Below are 15,313 nucleotides of genomic sequence, written 5' to 3'. Positions count from 1 at the left end.
ATTTTAATCAACACTTTATTTTTATCAACACCATCAGGCCATTTTTTTTTTAAGTAAATGTTCCAATCAATGATCTAGGCAGCACATTTTCTTTTCTCTCCTTCATTTTACAGTCTAATAGTTACTGACAATGGCTCAGGGTCAAAGGTCATACGGAATCGATTAATCTGCGCTATTTTTTTAATCAGTTATTTTTTCTCAAATTAATTAATCAAAATGAATCCGTTATTTTGACAGCCCTAATTTTTATAGATGTGGCTCCATGTCATACTGGAGTCTTTCGACGGATTCTAAATGAAATCAGGCCCGTGGCTCTCCAAAAGAGCCTCCTGGGCTGTAACTTTAACAGACAGTCTTAAAGCTACCATTGAAGTTCTAGTCAACTCTGGTCTGAGTTTGACGAACAGAGCAACAATAACTAACGGTAGCCTACGTGGCTTTTGCGATCGGTCAGAATTGACCATTGAACACAGATGAGCCAATGGGGCTGTGTAGATAGATAGATAGATAGATAGATACTTTATTGATCCTCAAGGGGAAATTCAAGGAAATAAACCATAAATGAATAAAGCTGAAGAGGATCTGCAATGTATGCTATGTTTCCGTTTATTTGCATTACCGTACATGACATGACCCAATGTCCTTGTTACAAGTCTTAGCCTAGAAATCTAGACGCACCCTAGCGGCCAGGGAAGTCTAGCAACTCTCCGTTGGCTTGCGAGCTGAAAAATTATACTTCGATCAGGCCAATCACATCGTGAATAGAGTCGGTAGGCGGGCTTAACATAATGATGGCAGAGTTGCGACGGTTCGGCGTGAATTCCCTGCTACTTGAAAACAAAGAAGATGGATGTTGCTGTTGGCGAACAGCGTGGCACGAGTTAAGCTTTTTTTAAGTTGGCAACAAATTTGAACAACTAGCCAACTAAGCTCTGCTGGTGGGAAAACGCATGGGACTCATGAGTTGTAGCGCTATCCTATTGCGTGCAGTCAGAGGGAATTTGAAAGACAACCGTTTATCCCGCCCCTCGGACTGAGCACTGGGAATGGTGAGTCCCCAGACCCTACATCTTGATATGGGTCTGGCTCGTCAGGCTATGCAAGTCTATCTAGCACAGCTAATATAATATCAGTGAATCACACTCGCTTCACGTCTAACACCTTGTCCTAACCGGACGCGATGCAAGCGAACATTAGCGTTAAAATCCATATAGACCGAAATAGTTCGACAAGCTTGCCCGGGTCCTGTTGGGAGTTGGGACGCGGTGTTAAGTTTGAATTTTTAAGCAGAGTTTTGGCAGCACTGAAGTTCTTGTCAACTCTGGTCTGAGTTTGACAGACATAGCAACAATAACTAAGAGGGCGTGGCTTTTACTATCGGTGACCTTCTTAATGGATTTTTCTTTCCATGGTGCTTTCTGTTTGTCCTTAACCTTCTTGAATTGTAAAGGAGCACTGTCATCCCTAATATTTGGCATTTTTTAATTAAAATGATCCAATAAGTCTTCTACTGAGTCTGACAGTAGACTTGACGTCTGTGAAAGTGCTTGCTCAAAGGAAGCACTGTCTGATAATTTATGATTCTCCTTTTTTATCATCATGGATCTGTTCTGAGTGTGTGGGGAAACAAATCAAAGAACATGCAGAAATGATCGGATAAGGCCCGGTCTTTAACAGTTGAAACATTGAGACTCAGTGATCAGGGGCGTAGCACAAGATCCTGGGTCCCTACATAGGCAGTGATGGGCCCCCATGTCCAGCAGTTTACCTAGCTCTTCAACTTCAAGACTTTAGCTGAATGTTTTGGAGGTCTGTAAGTAGTCACTAATAAAATCTGAGGAGTTTAGTAATATGAGCACACGATTTAGTGAGCGTGCATTGTATTGATTTAAGTTACAAACAATTGTAAAATGCAATGCAGCTCCGTAGGCTAATACTGCCCTAGGACGTAGGATAAGAGGCCTTGGCTTCTGTTAATCACATAGGCCTACACTTAAAATGAAGTAGGCCTGTGAATACCTCTGTGTTGATGTCACTTCCAGGACAGGTTATTGTGGACATCGTATTTACTAAGTTAAGTGGATAAACCGGGCACTCCAGGAAAATACTTTACAAGATCGAGTCACCAAAGCTTTTCTTTACGTGTACAATCCTTGGTACCCATGGTAACAATACACTGTGGCGATTGACCCCGGTAGTACAAACTGTAACTAGTAAATTACTTCCGGAATCGACCTGCATGTTGCAGCTTCAATTTTATTCCAAAGTGTCTTCATTGTTGTGCTCTTGCTTTTTCAAAGAAAATGTCTCGGGGGTCAAGTGCGGGGTTTGATCGGCATATCACTATCTTTTCACCAGAGGGAAGACTCTACCAAGTTGGTAAGACTGCCATCGCTTTGATCATGAAGTGTTTTCTGTAGACTACCGGCTATCTGCCTTGTCATGGCAGCTTAGCTAGTCACATCAGTAGTTATGACTAGTTAAGTTATTTCTCACAGAGTCAGTGTCTTGTGTTAACTGTAGTTATCTAGGTAAAGTTATACAAAGCGCCTGGTTTATTCATTCAACTTATTAAATACGATTGTTAATACAAATGAAGATAACGGTCAAGGAACTAGGTGGCTAATAGCTATCTTAGTGCTAGCCGCCGCTAATAGCCTAGTCAGGGAGCAACTATTCAATAACGATAACGTTTGTGTCGTTTAGCGACATCTTCATTCTACTCAGTGCATGAAAACAATATTACCCTTAGCATTTACCCCTGTGCTACGTACATCATGCAGTTATAGGTTAATATGATCACATGAAGGTAAAATAAGTTAGCGCCGTTATTTAACATTATTCATAATAGCTAACCATGGACTGGGTTCTATGATCAGTGTTTTCATTGTGTATGAATGGCATTCTATCACACAATTTCCATTAGTTGTTTTTAAATACATTTGTTTTTGTACAATTCTGCTACTGATTATAATGTAAACATGTATTATAGCCTTAAGCTGGACTTAAAGAATTAACAGTATTATTTTCCCATGTCCTCAGAATATGCTTTCAAGGCTATTAATCAGGGTGGACTCACATCAGTGGCAGTCAGAGGGAAAGACTGTGCAGTGGTGGTCACACAGAAAAAAGTACCGGTAAGTCGGCATGTCAGAAACCTGCAACCTGTGTCATCAGCTGTTTAGCTGAACCCAAAAACAGTCTGACATGTTGAGTCTTCTCTGTTGTGGCTTTAACAGGACAAGCTGCTGGATGCGGCCACTGTTACTCACCTCTTCAGAATCACAGAGAACATTGGCTGTGTTATGTCAGGGATGACCGGTAAATCAGATTGTGCACGTGCTGTATAGCACCTCATACCAGTCTTGCATGAAACAAAACTCCTGACAAACCACCTCACTTGTACATCTGAAGGATCAAAATATTCACAGTAAATGCTAATATTTCTGTGTTGCTCTTCTAGCTGACAGCAGATCTCAAGTCCAGAGGGCCAGATACGAGGCGGCCAACTGGATGTACAAGTACGGTTATGAGATTCCAGTGGACATGCTCTGCAAAAGGATTGCAGACATCTCTCAGGTTTACACTCAGAATGCTGAAATGAGGCCACTGGGCTGCTGTAAGTATTCAGAGCTATCTCTGCTCTAATATTTGTGGTGGTAAGGCCATCCTTAAAAATATGTTTGCTTGCCAACTGACTCAAAAATTGCGATTAAAATTGCGATTTTTATATTTACATCCATCTTTGATCACCCTTGAGCAAAATTGATGAATTGAGAAGATAACACGTTCTGATAAAAAAAAAAAAGAATGCCTTTGCAAAATGTACTATCCAAATAGAACCACCAGAGAAAGCATCCCCAATCAGAATTTTTGATTGCTGTTCAGAAATTGTGTGTCATACCAATCGGGTGGAGAAGTAACACATTCTATTTATAGCCAAGTTGCCAGTAAAGCTAAAATTTCATTGAGTAGGCCTAGCCTTCGGTCATCGTACGATGAAGAGAAATTTGGGGTGAAAACAGCTGGGAGACTTCTGGTAGGGTATGTGAATTCAACACGCATCAGTCATGTCTGAACATGAGCTTAGTTTAGAAGTTTAATGCTAGCAATTTAAATATACAAGTGGAAAGAGCAATAAAGCACCATGTGTAGGCCTTTGTGCATATTGTGTTTTTGGTAAGATGTTAAATGTAGCTAATTCTAAAACTTAACTTCTTTAGGTCATGGTAACAGGCATAGGCCTGTCTGCATGTCTTTGTAGACAAGAGACACAATCAATCTTGAATCAGAAATGGTTGATGTAGAAGAATCTTTGCTTGAATGTCATGAAATTGCATGCCTTTACATGTGTCTGTATAGGACCATGTAGTGAGTCATCACAATATCCAAAATTAATTATCTCTCTTTGGCGACTGGCAGTAAAAAAAACAATAACAATACACCTTACCGGCTGTATGTCTTTTCTGCAGCTAGGGATATACATTCCAGATTAAGGGCCTTGTATGTAAACATAAGCTGCATCTCTTAGGCTGCGTTTACACTGGCAGTGCTTGATGTACAGTTCTGATTTTCTGCCTATATCCAGTTTTTTTTGGACTGACTGTTTACATTTACATTTGATATCAGACATCTGTGTTTACATGGTTCACTAATTTATATAACAATTGAAACAATTGCTGCACATTGGAATTCTGCCACTTAAAGGAGCATTTAACCACTGGCAAGATGAATGTGTATTCATATTGGGTCATTTATGTAGTAGAAATGTGAAATCATTTTTGAAGTCAGTTCCTTCTTGACCGAGAAAAAGCGTGTATTTTTGTACATGTGGATGAAAACCAATGTTTTCATGGCTTGTATTTTTGGCTCATGTGGATGAAAACCAACAACTCCCAGAATTCACTGCCATGCATGGCCACTCCCTCAGGAACTAAAGTTAGCCTAAAAACACACTGAGGGACTCATTAATATAACTTTTTGGCATTAATAAGGATTCTAAAATTAAAACAATCAGGCAATCTTTTTGGCTCAAGGGCCACATTGTGTTTTGAAAATAGCCCGGCGGGCCGCACAACAACCCACCCCACCCCACTCCACACATACATAAAAAAAATACATTTTTTATAGCCTATAATTTAGTATGAAAAATACTGCTAATTTTATCCTGTTTAACAAATGTATAAATTGTGCACTGTTGCTTTAAGACAGTCGCTTTAATTCACGTTAATTTCTCAATGATCTTCTGCCTGCTCCGCTATGGCTAGTGCTATACCTACGGCTGGGCCCTCTCACAGTTTTTAAATGGTCAGTAGTGGGAACTACTGTTGCCTTCATGATTTCCTTTTAAAAGTTTTTTATAAGAAGGACATATCACTTATCAACAATGACAAGCCAGAACCTGCGGCTCTCTCTCCCTCTCGTGAGTGCAGACGCGTTCCAAATTAAATGGATCACATAATGTTCACGTTAGATCTGCTGCAAAGGAGATAACTAAGAGTTAACTTAGTTTAACATGATGTTATCTCTATTTAACATGATGTTTTGACATTGACATTGTAAATGTTCTCTAAGGAGAGTGAAAAGCAGTTTGCAGTAAAGCTAACCAACTATCGCAGGAAAAAAAATAGCGAGCAGCCTGATAACCAAATGAAATGCTCGGCGGGCCGGATGAAAGTGCTTGGCGGGCCGGATCCGGGCCGCAGTTTGCCCACCCCTGAGCTATGTTGTCAACCTTTTCCTCCTATTGAAATAACCATTTCTCAAATAGGCTATACTCTAACCAACACTAAGACATAAACCACTCCCAACATGAATTTGAACTTTTAATTAAAAAGAAATATATGAACAATGTCATCCTGACCTGAGTATTAACAATTTCTTGAAAGCCGCAGTTACTTGATGACCAACGTTATTGTTCATCGAGAGCCATTAATCCTGCCTACCTGTTCCGAACTCAGGCTGCCAAAACAAGACGATTGCCTCTCTTCACAAGTCTCTCGCCTTCAGGATCTTCCAGGAATTGGGTCACATTTCACTGATGGTGTAAACGTAGCCTTAGACTCTAGGGGCCCTATAGTGCACTCAAGCGCAATTTGAGTTTGTATACTGGCGCTTTTGTCTTTACTATTTTGCATTCAGCTCATATTGGAATTTTCCCTCCACAGGCACAAGTCGGTAAATTAGGGAATGCAATTGCGCCCACGGGGGCAGTTCAGAGAAAAGAGCAGGCGTTTTCTGTTTTTTCCAAAAGAGAGTGCGGTTGCTGCTTCACATATACCCAATCGAACCGATCTTTTGAGGGGAAACGCTCCACGTTCCGATTCAAAGAGCCAGGTGTGAAAACGCCCTTAGATTACATTGCAAAAATATCACCATGCATTCATAACCTCGTGATTCAGTGAGAGTGATCCCAAAACATTGGACTGAATCCCAACTGAACAGTCTATAGCGCTGTGAACTGCTCCTGGCTGCGCCTGGCAAATCTGCCATCAAAATAGCAATCCGCTATGCAACAAGCGCTATGCACGTTACGCCCAAACCACGCCCATGAGTAATGTAGCTACTTCAGACCACCCCATTTTAGATTTGCGCCTAGCGCAACCATGGAGGTATTACTGTATATATAACTGGAGAGTGTGGTTAAGTCCGGAGGCTAGGCTAGTAAATCCGGCCAATTCATAGTCAACGCCATATTGAACACTGGGGCAGAGAATGGCTCGGATCCAGCGCCAGTCGGCTCCAAGTTCCAAAGCTGGAAGTGACGCATGGACCAACGTCGATTTTTATTGGACATTCTGTAAAAAGAGAGTCGTCCTCCAGTTCAGACGGTGGCGATAATGCACATACCTTGCTTGCCATGTAACAAGAAGAAGAAAAAATTGCTCGGGAACGTAAGTCGAGTCCGAGTGGACCCCCTGGGCGCAACAGTCATTTATCCCGCCGGTAAAATAGCAACAGTTCCCAAGATCCGCCCCCAAAGCTACTTGCGCTTTGTGTTTGATACTTGTGTTTCAGATTGTTAAGATCGCGCCCTAAGGGTGCGAGTTTGACAGTGTATTTGGACAGAGTGAAGTCAGATGCACAAAGTGGGCTGAGTCAGGCCGAGTTAATTTAAAAAAAAGATAGATAGATAGATCAGAATTTAACACTGGTTGCATGGGATTGCTTTACTCCATTTCACTTCACCAGAGAGGTCTCGCTCATTTCGGAGTCTCCGCCTTGAAGTAGCTTCCCGCTACCTATATCACCGCCGAACTCGCGCCCTATGTCTCACACACTTGAGATTTCAAACACACAGTTGAAAGCACATCCATGCCCATTTAAAGTGCTTATGTACATTTGAATGGTTGGAAATGGAATCTAGAGATGGTTAAATGAAAGTGAGGGGAATACTCATTAATTCTCTTTACTTCTACTCTAGCGAGTGTGTGGATGCGTATAAGGCCTGAATCTGCCACTTGCCACTCTGCAACTGAGTTGTATGTGACTTATAAAAAAAGTCCCCATTCAAAGAGTTGTTGAATGTTGTGTAGAAGAATCCAGCATTTTCTATAATGTTCATCATGCAATCCTTTTCTTCAGGCATGATTGTGATTGGTGTAGACGAAGAGTTGGGTCCACAAGTGTACAAATGTGACCCAGCCGGCTATTACTGTGGGTTCAAGGCCACAGCAGCAGGGGTCAAGCAAACAGAAGCCACCAGCTTCCTGGAGAAGAAAGTGAAGAAGAAACTAGACTGGACCTTTGAGCAAACTGTGGAGGTGTGTGCTGAAGCATTAATATTTATTATGACCGCCCAAGACATTTTTTTTTTCTCTTTTCAAGATGCCCAAATTTCCGCCAATGATTCCCGGGACACTGAAAGGCCGGGTACATTTAAACTTGGTGGGCATGTAACCCCACATGGATAGCATGGAACCATCGTTTTTCGTTTTGATCTGTAGCCACCCCGCTGGACTGGACCCCCCGAAAGGAGGGTAGGGCAGACACAGTTTTCTGTGAATATCTCGAAAACCATAGGGTTTAGGAGGACCATTTTTTTTTTTGTATGTTGATCTCAAGGGGCCATGTCAACCCATTCCATAACCACTCATTTCATGTATAGCGCCACCTAGTTAAACACAAAAGTAAAATGAGGTGTTGTAATTGAAGGTATCTGTGACCTAACATAGTCAAACTGCACCTAAAATTGGAAGTGTAGGATCATTATGACACCCTCTGTATGCATGCCAAGTTTTGTGGAATTGCGCTCATGGGGGCCACACAATAAATTAATTTATGTTACTATACACCAACTGGCCTGTAGGTGGCCAGAGACATTATCTCGAGAACCGTAGGGCCTAGGAGGTCCACCTTTTTATGTATGTTGGTCTTAAGGGGGCATGTCAACCCATCCCATTACCACTTATTTCATGTAAAGCGCCACCTAGTTAGAAAAATTAAAAAGCAAAAAATGAGGTGTTTTCATCACAATATCTCTGGCTGACAAGGTCAAAAAACTGCACCTAAATTAAAAGTGTAGGATCATTATGACACCCTCCGAATGCATGCCATGCATTTTCGTACTTTTCGCTCATGGGGGCCTTACAATAAAATAATTTATGTGTACATTTAGTGACGCATACACCAACAATGATTCCCGGGATACTGAAAGACCGGGGTACACAAAACTTGGTGGGCATGTACCATGGAACCATTTTTCATTTTGATCTGTAGCCCCCCGCTGGACTGGACCCCGAAAAGGAGGGTAGGGACAGACACAGTTTTCTGTGAATATCTTGAGAACCATAGGGTTTAGGAGGACCATTTTTTTTTTTTTGTATGTTGATCTCAAGGGGCCATGTCAGCCCATTCCATAACCACTCATTTCATGTATAAGCGCCACCTAGTTAAACACAAAAAGTAAAAATGAGGTGTTGTAATTGAAGGTATCTGTGACCTAACATAGTCAAAACTGCACGAAATTGGAAGTGTAGGATCATTATGACACCCTCTGTATGCATGCCAAGTTTTGTGGAATTCGTTCATGGGGGCCACACAATAAATTAATTTATGTTACTATACACCAACTGGCCTGTAGGTGGCCAGAGACATTATCTCGAGAACCGTGGGGCCTAGGAGGTCCACCTTTTTATGTATGTTGGTCTTAAGGGGCATGTCAACCCATCCCATTACCACTTATTTCATGTAAAAGCCACCTAGTTAGAAAATTAAAAGCAAAAAAATGAGGTGTTTTCATCACAATATCTCTGGCTGACAAGGTCAAAACTGCACGAAATTAAAAGTGTAGGATCATTATGACACCCTCCGAATGCATGCCATGCATTTTCGTGTACTTTCGTTCATGGGGGGCCTTACAATAAAATAATTTATGTGTACATTTAGTGACGTACACCAACAAGGATTCCCGGGATACTGAAAGACCGGGGTACACAAAACTTGGTGGGCATGTACCATGTCATTTTTCATTTTGATCTGTAGCCCCCCCGCTGGACTGGACCCCCCGAAAGGAGGGTAGGACAGACACAGTTCTCTGTGAATATCTTGAGAACTGTAGGGCCTAGGATGACCATTTTTTTCCATTATGTTTGCCTCCAGGGGTCATGTTAACCCATTTCATGTGCACACATGTGCACAAACAGATACACACACACACACACACACACATACATTCACAGTAATCATACGTATGACACATACTCACACAGTAGACATATGTACGCTTGCATACGCAGGCACACACACACACACACACCCACACACATAACATAAACATAACACAAACAATCAAGAATTTCTCAGAATTATGAACAGGCAAGATGGAGGTGGGGTTGTATAAAATGAATTTTACATGTGAAATCTATGAACTAATCATGTTTTGGTACTTGTTGTCTAGCAGGCAGATACCAGTGAGAATTGAGTGTGGATAATGCAATTTAGTGAGACAGTTAGAATCATATAGGCCTTTCAGCGTGATTTCTTTTTGTGGAAAAAATGTGCTGGACTGGGCGGCGGTCATATTTTGTACCGCTCTGCGGTACATCCAATTTAACATGCTATGATTTGAATTGCAAATACTGCATTACCAATCCTGGAGGATTAAGTGAAAGAAGTACAGTTTAGAAGTCTGGAAAATGTGGATCTTCTACCCCTTATTCTCTTACACAAGGTTTTCTAATGATGGTCTTTCTCCCCCTCTACCTGTCTCTACCTTGATAACAGACGGCAATCACCTGTTTGTCAACGGTGCTTTCAATTGATTTTAAACCCTCTGAGTTGGAAATAGGAGTTATCACCACTGCGGACCCAAAGTTCAGGTAAATGGACACAGACATATGCTTACCAGTCCATATCTCATGTTCACTCATACCACATTATATTGGCTCTTTTGGACAGGCTTGGGGTTCTGGACCTGTGGGGTTGACTCGTAATTTAGATCATGAAGTGGACTGAAGGCATTTTTACACTGTTTTAGTCTATAAGATATTGGCGCTTAGGATCTTTGACACTTATTAAATTAGCAAACAGATTTTGCTTGTTATTAAATTAGATTTAGACTACACTTTGGCCATAATTTAAATTAGGCCCTAATAACCATTTTACATATAAGGATTGGTGGCATCTGATTGTTGACGTTCAAGGTACATCAGGTCATATTCTCTCTTTTTTTTTGGCTAGGATCCTGTCCGAGTCAGAAGTCGATACCCACTTGGTTTCCCTGTCCGAAAGGGACTGAAGAGAGGCAGGAGGCATTTAGAGAGAGACCAGTCGGACCCAGTTACAGAGTGGTGCAAGCCTTGTTTCATGTATATTTACCCCGTTCCATTAAAGACATTTTTGAGAAAAAAAAAGTTTTTTTTTTTTTTTTTTTTTTTTTTTCATTTTAATTTTATAGTTGTTTTGCCGTGTCCCACAATTAAATTGCATTTCTTATGAAAAGTTAAGCAACATTTTACTCAACGGCTATATTCACATGCTTTATCTGTATCACAGAGATTTACACGCATAAGCCCAATTTCCCCAAAGTTAATGAGACAGCACAAAATGTTGACTAAACCCTATAGCGTGCCTTACAGTGACACAACACTGCTGTCTGCTTGTCCTCTTCTGTAGAAATGGTGGGCTCGTTGGCAGACGACCTCTTAAGTTCCCATTTAGGGTTAGGCTCATACAAATTTAACAAGCTGGGAAATTCTCAGTTATGAATATGCTGAGAGTATTACAATAGACGCATGACACTTGTGGTGGTATCTGTGTTCATTTGCGTCACAGTGCGACCGGAGGTTTTACATCTGAAGACACTCTTGAGTCTCTGAATGACTTGAATTTGGTATCAAAACAATATTATGCAAAATAAGAGGTACATTATGCATTGTGCACTCGTGAGGCCTCTGAAGTTCTACGCCATCATTTACAAAATGCACTGAATGACTGAAGAGGGCTGACTGATGACGTCCGTCCAGATCACATAGTTCTGTTTTTCTGTGTGCTTCGGTGCCATTCTAGTTTACGAAACTGTCAACCGCCATGCACAGAGGAGAACTAAGCAGCACTTTGGAGTTTCCCCTCTTAAGGAAATTTAAAATTCCAGTCTAATATAAACACGAGATGACCCATATCTGTACCCTCAGGAGTTTCCCTTGGAATTTGCGCAAGATAACTCTCTACTGAGACTGTGGGACTGAGGAAAGACGTAGGCTAAATATTTGTATCGACACAGGGGTCTGGTACAATCCACTCCCCCCCCCCTCCCCCTCAGTAAAAATGTCCCTGTTGTCTGTGAATCAACCTACACTACAACTAACAGTACTCCTGGTTTTTGTTGAGAAAGGTATGTTTCTGTCATGTTACAGTGTCACGTGTTGTATTCTCCTCTGCAAACACAAGCATGTGTGTCCAAGATGTCCTTGCGTATTTCGGGAAATTCTTAAAATAATTATTTAGCCATAGGGGAATTTTAGATGAGTCAGCTGATGAGCCTATCTCCACACACTGAGGGAGTGCTGCGTTCAAAGGAATAAAATAGTGATTAGTCATGTCTGCCAGCAAGGACATGAGTTTCTGCTTACACGTCATTGCTCAGACACAGGATGAAGGGTCTTGCATCCTGAGTGAGAGATAAGGGGTACAGCAAGACAATTTACTACAAAAGAAACACCTTTGTGCGTTATGCAAATATGATTTATATTTATGAATATATTTACGTTTTGTTTGTTGTAAATGGTCTTTGTCTCCCCTTTTGTATTTCACATAACCAAGATGAATTTAAATAAGTTGAAACCTGGCAGTAAACACATTTGTGATTTGGGGGTTGCATGTTGTTAACTTTTGTTTTCACATACAGTTGAACGTTTTTTTGTAGTCTTTCTCTTTAACAAAAATCCACAAATGATCATAATTTAAATTGTATGCACTTGTCTTGTTTAATTTATCACCATATACATATAGTACAAAATTATAGTTTACAATAGTGTTACATAAATTGATATGTACAGGTAAAAAAATAGTGCTCTCTGTATTTACAATATTTAACAGCTATTCCCAGATATTTACACAGTTAACATAGTTCTGCGGAGTGTAGATTTGAGGTTCTTGAGGCCTTGTGCACTTTTTCTCCCAGACACTTGGGTCAGTTAGGAAGCTTCATTTTGGTCTTGGTCTGTGCGGTCTTGGTCCTATGGAAGTTTGTGGAAAGCCAAGCTGAGTTACCGATGAAATCCTCAGTGAGTTGGAGACAACTTTCCTCCAAAAAGAATGTCATCGTACATCTGTGGAAACAGGTAAGTCGCTAGATTAGAACTGGGCATTTGGTGAATAGAAATGATCCTCTTCACAGGATCACATGGATCACTAGATCTGTATAAACTACTGACACCCAACAAAGTTGTGTTTTTATATTACATACTTTTAATTACTTTTTCTGCTGTTAGTGAATGTGTGTGTGTTGTCTGTATGCTACTGAGACCTTGAATTTCCCCTGGGGATCAATAAAGTATCTATCTATCTATCTAAAGTTGGTTCTATAGTGTAAGAAGAAGTGATTGATCTTCTGTTAGCACAGGAACAGAACTAAAAGGGCACAAGAACTTACTTCATCCTCAGACTCTTCATTCTCAGATTCGTTTGGCAGTTCTCTGAGGTCCTGTGCCGTCCTGTCGTACAGCTGCTGTCGGATCTCGCCATTTTGTCGGCCATACGTCAGGTGGTATGGTGTGAATCCCCCGTATGTCAGGCTGTTGACATCGGCTCCCAGAACAATCAGCTGATGCACAAGCGAGAGGTTCTGGAGGTCCACAGCGAGATGAAGCGCCGTTCGGCCACTGCACTGTTCCTGTAAGGAAACAAAAGTTGGTTAGTCCTTTAATCTAAACCAGTGTTTAAGGATGTCAGATCTGTTTGGAGGACACTAAAGAAAAAAGATATTATCACTTCACTTACTTTGGAGTTAATATCTGCTCCTAACTGAATGAGGACTTCAACCATTGAGAGGAACCCGTGGATTGAGGCCAGGTGGAGGCAGTTGTGTCCTGTTAAAAATATTACGGATATCATAATCAGATCATTTCCTCTGAACAGTTTCACGTTCAAGGACAAGAAACTGAAGACCAGAAAGTGAACACACTTCTGATGACATGTTAAAGGTGGATGAAGACAATGAAATGGTGTACAGGTGCAGAAAGCTGCTTACCATTATAGTTTGGGAAGTTGAGGATGGAGCGCAAGTGGATAGCAGGTGGCACTTGTGTGAGAAGGCTGAAAGAAGTCATGGATCCCTTCTTGCAGGCTATGTGTAGAGCTGTATTTCCACTGTGGTCTACTAACCGTGAATCACAGCCAGCTTTCAAGAGACACTCAACCAGCTTATGTTGTTCTGTTATCACAGCCAGATGAAGGGGTGTCTGAGGGGGAAAAAATAAGTTAGATTTTTTGGCATTGGATCCCATTGTTATTTCTAACTGTTTCTAAAATCTTACACGATTTTATTTTATTTTTTATTTTTTTTGCAATTTGTTTATTATGGCTTCATCAAGTGTTCATTAAGTACCTGTCTTTGGCTGTTCTGTGTGTTCAGGAATGGGTCCTTGTGACATTGTTTGATAATTTGAATGGCTTGGTCTTCTGCTTCGTGAATAATGGCGAGGTGGAGGAACCTGTTGAGAAGCAGAGGCGTTCGTTAAAGTCCCGCGTTTCAAAAATACTTTTACAAAGGAAGTGGTGTAACAAAGAGTACGCATGAGCATTGAAGCATTTCGCAAGAATGGACTTTTTCTGGTTATTTCCACCAGTTGTGGCTTGACACGACTGATGCTTTATCAGTTCCTGGCTGAGCGCCAGGGACTTTCCTGTATGAGTGGATTGTCTCTCTAGCGCCACCAGAGATTGACACCGTGCCAAATTCTGTGTGGTCTTACTATCATTTGTTTACCACCATTCTTGCAGGTTATACTTTGGCATATTACAATTTAAACAAAGAAAATTAAAGCTTATGCATTACTTTGCAGAGCTCTATTGAAATGGTTATGTTGATTATTGCAATACCTTACGCATGCATTCGTCCACTTGCAAGTGTTTGTATGCAGAGCAGTAACTATTTATTAATTAGTCTACTTTTAAAAGAGTTTTAATAACTTACGTGTCACCGTCTTCTGTTATTTGCTGTTTCCAGGGTTCACAAGAAAATTCTGTTCTTGTTTCAGCCATTTTTAAATTCTGAAATTCCTCCTGAAGAAGTGCGTATTCGCCCGATTTAAATGAGTCCAATCCACTGTCGACGCGCTCATCTTGGCACGGGAACATTTTCCTATGTTTTGAGTCCATTTCATCCAGATCATAATCCATTGGGTTGCTGTTGTCTATTCTGTAGATATCCATTGCGACTACTGTCTGCTGTCAACTCAAGAGCTCTGCAGTCTGTGAGCCGACGGGGAGGTGCACCATATTAATGTAGGCCTACCCAGCATGGGAGGAGACTGATGGGGATTTCCGCATAGGGAAACTCATAGAACGGGCTTTTGTGGGAAAATTCCCCATAAATGACTCTTCATAGTAAGACTGAAAAACCCGTAGTTTCCTATTAGGCCTACTTCTATAATATGCCTGCTTCTGTGCGGCAAAGTCACAGACTTGGTATGAATGAAAACTATAGACTATGAATGAAAGTGCGGGTAACATAGAATCACAGACCCATCGTATTTCCAGGTGAAATGAGTGGTGTTCAGCCCATTGACGTGAATGGCATTACTCAATGATGCATCTGTTTGAGTTAAATCTCCACTACATGTAAGCCTAGATTTTACTGGAAAATTGGAAA

The 15,313-nt window shown here is 41.1% G+C and overlaps 2 protein-coding genes across 2 annotated transcripts; one reads left to right on the top strand and one right to left on the bottom strand.

Moving 5' to 3' along the window:
• The first annotated feature begins 2,203 nt into the window (after positions 1-2,203).
• Positions 2,204-10,853, top strand: psma6b (proteasome 20S subunit alpha 6b). The gene is made up of 7 exons (XM_048251229.1): positions 2,204-2,379; positions 3,043-3,137; positions 3,240-3,321; positions 3,464-3,619; positions 7,585-7,763; positions 10,225-10,319; positions 10,681-10,853. Exons 1-7 carry the CDS (start codon positions 2,304-2,306, stop codon positions 10,736-10,738), a joined length of 741 nt encoding a protein of 246 aa, XP_048107186.1. The 5' UTR covers positions 2,204-2,303; the 3' UTR covers positions 10,739-10,853.
• Positions 10,854-12,400: 1,547 nt separating this feature from the next.
• Positions 12,401-14,914, bottom strand: nfkbiaa (nuclear factor of kappa light polypeptide gene enhancer in B-cells inhibitor, alpha a). The gene is made up of 6 exons (XM_048250392.1): positions 14,636-14,914; positions 14,048-14,153; positions 13,691-13,901; positions 13,441-13,529; positions 13,094-13,333; positions 12,401-12,770 (listed from the first exon to the last, which is right to left on the bottom strand). The coding sequence occupies exons 1-6, from the start codon at positions 14,872-14,874 to the stop codon at positions 12,723-12,725; spliced, it is 933 nt and encodes a 310-aa protein (XP_048106349.1). The 5' UTR covers positions 14,875-14,914; the 3' UTR covers positions 12,401-12,722.
• Between the last annotated feature and the right edge of the window lie 399 nt (positions 14,915-15,313).

Source organism: Alosa alosa, chromosome 8 (genome assembly GCF_017589495.1).
Source record: "Alosa alosa isolate M-15738 ecotype Scorff River chromosome 8, AALO_Geno_1.1, whole genome shotgun sequence".
Classification (NCBI taxonomy): Eukaryota; Metazoa; Chordata; class Actinopteri; order Clupeiformes; family Clupeidae; genus Alosa; species Alosa alosa.
The sequence above is the reverse complement of the archived record's forward strand: the minus strand, read 5'-3'. Positions and strand labels throughout refer to the sequence as shown.